The sequence below is a fragment of the Sarcophilus harrisii genome, chromosome 3 (genome assembly GCF_902635505.1).
Source record: "Sarcophilus harrisii chromosome 3, mSarHar1.11, whole genome shotgun sequence".
NCBI lineage: Eukaryota > Metazoa > Chordata > Mammalia > Dasyuromorphia > Dasyuridae > Sarcophilus > Sarcophilus harrisii.
Genome location: NC_045428.1, coordinates 364,917,158 through 364,922,093, shown reverse-complemented (window position 1 = coordinate 364,922,093; position 4,936 = coordinate 364,917,158). Strand labels below are relative to the sequence as shown.

The 4,936-nt window shown below is 36.9% G+C and overlaps 1 protein-coding gene across 1 annotated transcript; it reads left to right on the top strand.

The window, feature by feature from the left end:
* Positions 1-257: 257 nt before the first annotated feature.
* Positions 258-1,208, top strand: LOC100930597 (olfactory receptor 6T1-like). Its single transcript, XM_003764114.1, has one exon. It carries the CDS (start codon positions 258-260, stop codon positions 1,206-1,208), a length of 951 nt encoding a protein of 316 aa, XP_003764162.1.
* The last annotated feature ends 3,728 nt before the right edge of the window (positions 1,209-4,936 follow it).

The following is a 4,936-nucleotide window of genomic DNA, read 5'->3' as shown; positions in this document are numbered from 1 at the left end:
TAAACTAGTCAGACATTCAGCACTTGCTTCCTATTTGACAACAACCAACCCAAAAGTATTTCTTAGTTTCAGTTGGTGTTCCCCACCAAAAAGTTAAATCCTTTGAAATTGGAGACTCTTATCTTATAGTTTTCAAGTCTTCAAAATCTATCCCAATGTCCTACATAGGTTAAGTGATCAACAAATAGTTGTTTGACTATCTGTCACTAAACTTCAAATGACCTCATATGTCCTTTTGCCCCCACAGGAAAAGGAAAATGTATTCAGAAAACTGGACTCAGGTAACAGAATTTGTGCTGATTGGTTTCCCTATAAGTTGGAGCTTGCAGATCATACTATTCTTGGGGCTTATGGTGACATATATTGTTACAATCCTAGGGAACGTGCTTATTGTTGTACTTAGCTGGACTGATCATCGCCTGCAAACCCAGATGTATTTCTTCCTAAGAAATCTCTCTCTCCTGGAACTGGGGTGGGTCTCTGTTGTGGTCCCCAAGATGATGGTCAGCATCATCACCGGGGACTACTCTATCTCTTTTGCTGCCTGCATCTTGCAGTCCTACCTCTATTTCCTCCTGGGAACCACTGATTTCTTTCTCTTGGCTGTCATGTCTCTGGACCGCTATTTGGCCATCTGCCGGCCATTACACTATGAAACTCTCATGAATCGTCCTATTTGTATCCGACTAGTAATGGCTTCCTGGATTGCTGGTTTCCTTTGGGTGCTCTGTCCTACCATCCTCATGGCTAGCCTACCTTTCTGTGGGCCTAATGTCATTGACCACTTCTTCTGTGACAGCTGGCCACTTATGAAACTCTCCTGTGGTGATACTCAACTTCTGGAATTTGTGGCCTTTATACTTTCCACAGCTGCTCTTCTGGGCTCCCTGGTACTGACTTCTGTCTCTTATGTCTGCATTTTTGCTACTGTCTTCCGAGCTCCAACAGCCAAAGAAAAGAGGAAAGCATTTTCTACCTGTGCTTCACATCTTGCTGTGGTTGTCATTGCCTATGGAAGCTCCATCTTCCTCTATATTCGCACATCAGAGACCCAATCATTGCTCGTTAAGAAAGGTGCTTCAGCCTTGGCATGCATCATTACTCCACTTCTGAATCCATTCATCTTTAGTCTCCGTAATGATAAAGTGAAGCAGGCCCTATGGGATGCCCTGAAGTGGCACAGGAACATAGGTGCCAGGAGGTTATGAAGAACCTGAGAAAGGGAGTGAGCATCTCTCTGTAGTTTGTGAAACAAAACTTCCCAAGTAACAGACTACCATTTTCTCTGCCATCAAAGAAGGCCTTAACTCTTAAACATTAGAAAAGAGACATCATCCCTTAACAAAGAAAAGGCATCTTTATGACTTGCTTATATATTTAGCTACAAAGAAGGCAAACACAACATCTGTGTAGTCAACTTTAAAGGGGAAGAATGGCATTGTGGTTTAATACAAAGAGCACTAGGGTCAAAAAACTCAGAATCCAAGAATTATCAGTTACTAACTATGTAGCATAAGGTATTGAGTTTCCATCTGTGAACTTATTTTGTTTGTTTGTTTGTTTGTTTTTAATAAAATGAGCTGGAAGCAAGGAGTAAGCATACTTATGCCTTTTAGGCCTAATATTCTGATTTTGTAATTCTGAGATTAAAAACTACATGTAGAGCCATGACTAGAAATTGGGGAAAAGAAAGGGGATTCCATGGAGATAACAGGAAGGGTACTATCAGACCTGGAATGGAATATAGTCAAAATGACATTAAACTTAGAAAAGGGATAACCTGTCCTCTAGAGACACCCCTTGTGCCTCTAAAAGTTCATGATAATAAAAAATATTATCCAGAAAAATGGTGTTATGATTATGGGACTCTTGGAGTGAGATTCTCTAAATTAATAGAGAGGTTCTGAGTTGCTGAGAGTTACAAGCTGATGAAGGTAATGAAGTACCTTAAAAACTAGATCTGTGATATCATGGTGTACAGATAAATTTTTTTCGCAGTGATGGGGATGAAGCATGAAACTTCTCTTTGTAGAGAAATTATACATACTAGAAATTGACATTCTGTGACAAAACTTTATTTGCTCTACTACTGTAATTGTGGCTCTCAGAATATACAAAGTGGTTTTTTTAATGTACATATATCTAGAAAAGAATAGAATTGGCAAGCTTTAAATATTCTACAAGAAATATCCATCAATTTGTGTGTTTCAGCTAGTTAACCTCCCTATGAGATGAAAAGAGTGGCTTGCTGATGAATATGATCATCTTAAAATTGGCCTCAGGGTAGCATAAGATAGTAGAAATATTCCTGAATTTAGAATGAAGAACCTTTGAAAACTATGACCTATGAGACCATAGCCACTTAATCTTTCTGAGTCATAGTTTTTTCATCCATCAAATGTGGATAATATTGCCTGCACTATCCTCTTCCAAGATTATTATGGGGATCAAATAAAATAGTGTGTAAAAAGAGTTTTGCAAGACTTAAAGCTCCATATGAATACTAGCTATATTTATTACCCAGAGTGGTATAGGAAAGAACTAATTTGTCTTTATACATCTAATGTTTAACACTGTACCTTATATAATAGCTCCAAAGAGAAATTTAACGGACATTTAATAGCTGCTCATTCTTATCATTAATTAATATATATTTAATTGAATTAAACCAAAGTAGTTTTGGGGATCTATGTTAATTTGAAACTTCACTAATAGAGAATTGAATTAGAAGTTTTATATTGCAAGTAACATAGAGAATTGATCTGCTTTTCATGCAGACTTTCTGAATTACTGTATCCTCCAGAATCAATAATTATTAGTATCCACAGGGTACATCACAATCAGCCTGATGCTGTGGGACACTAGGGTTATAAGTCATTATCACGATTTTGATAGGAACAATGGGCAAAAAAAGTTTTACTATTTCACCAATCCTTCTCCTTGATAATACTCTCAAATTACGTACTCTTAGAGAAACAAGTATGAAGAAACAAAATTGACATTGTCAATTTTGAAGTGCTTGACCGTCCTGTTACATTCTCTCTTGATTTCTGCTATTCTTAAAGCACATCAGAGTTATACATATGGCCTTGATCCTAGACTCACAGTTGGATTCTCACAGTTACTGTCAAACCTCCTTCTGCCATTATGCATATAAGATACTATTTTATATTCATATAGCTATAGTCCTACTCCTTTTTCTTACTAACTAAGCACACCTGAACAAGTCATTTAATCTCTGACCCTGTCTTTTTATTTTTGAAATAAGGATAATAATTACATGTTTATCTCACTCAGTGGTGACAAGTGTCAAATGAGATAACTAAAAAGCGCTATCTACACATGAATCATAACTACTATGAGAGCCAATTGTCATAAAAAGATCTGCTTACTATTCTGTCCAAATACATATCATTTTGGACTAATTTATGTTCTCCCTCAAAACAAAATATTTATTCTGAGAAAACTCTCCCCTCAAAATAATTTATATAGTTTATTAGGAAAAAGAGAGATGAAGAAATAATGATGGCCTATTACCAATGGAAATCATTGATTATTTTGGAACTTACCTAATTTGGTGAAGTTTTTGCAGCCCTTTGCAATGCTCACATTACCATGAAGTATGTGGATTATTATTACTATTCTTACTACTGTTGCTGCTGCTGCTGCTGCTATTGCTATTACTACTATAGCTTAACAGGGTTTTTCAAAATTCTCATTTTTAAATTGTTCTGAAAATGCTTCCATGTAGCTTTCTTTACAATGATTAATAGTGATAAGCATAAAGATCTTATCTTTATGGGCTGACTGTAATTTTGAGTTCTCACTGTTTTCCTATATGTATGAAATGTGACCTAAAGCCCCAATAAACACCCTTTTCAAGAAATGGGAAATTGCAAACATGTGATACTTATTGTACAGTTTGTTGCACTCATACAATGGCAGTCATACACTTAGTATAAACTGAATTATGAAGTAGACAAAGCCATCCATCCAGGAACCTTCCATAATTATCCCACATAATAAGTGGATGTGCAATAGTTAGGAATGACAACAATGTGACATGGCTGGCAACAGGATAAGCCCCTTGATAAGCTCATTGAAATGAACAAAAAAGTTACATAAAACAAACTGCCAAAGGAGGTTTGGTGTAGAGGGTCACAGATAATGGGGGAACTCTGGGCAAGGTATAAGTCCCTCCAGTACAGACAGGAAACCTGCTCATGTGTCTGGTTTGGCTCCTCATCCCCTTTAGGGGTGTGTCAGCCTTCCTGAGAAGTCAGGAGAGGTGACAACCTAGGTTGTAATTAAAGTAAAGACAATAGCAAGCATGCATAGCATATAATTAGTGCATTGCAGTGTGCTATAATTATTTAAGAGCATTAGGGTATATAAGGCTGAGGGAATTTTGAATAAACGAACTCCATGTTTGACCATCCACATGAGTTCTGCCCCTTCACTCCTCAACCATGATCTGGATTCGGACTGGTACCAAAATCTTCCAGTAAGCAGATCCGTACATTATAGTTTGAGTTTCCTATGAGTAGACTAACCATTATCCTAGAACTATTGATGGAGGAATAGCAGAAGTCCAAGAAGAAAAAGGAGGAAAGGGGTATTGTGGGGGGTGTCTAGTGTATCAAGGGTCACATTGACTAAATTTCTCATAATTTTCATAAAGGACACAGTGAGAAACACCAGAAAAAGGAGTTCCCACATCTAGAAGAGAATAAAAAAATATACACACTGCAACTTGTGTATGATTGTCTGGCTTCAACTATTTAATCAAATTTGGAGATAAGCCTGATATGCAAAATGTGTTAAGTCAATAGTAACTCTTCCAATATATTCTTTAGGGAAAACAAATAAGGAGCACAATAAATATCAGTATTAACAATAATGTGGTTATCTCTGGCAAGATTAAAGTGTCAGTCTC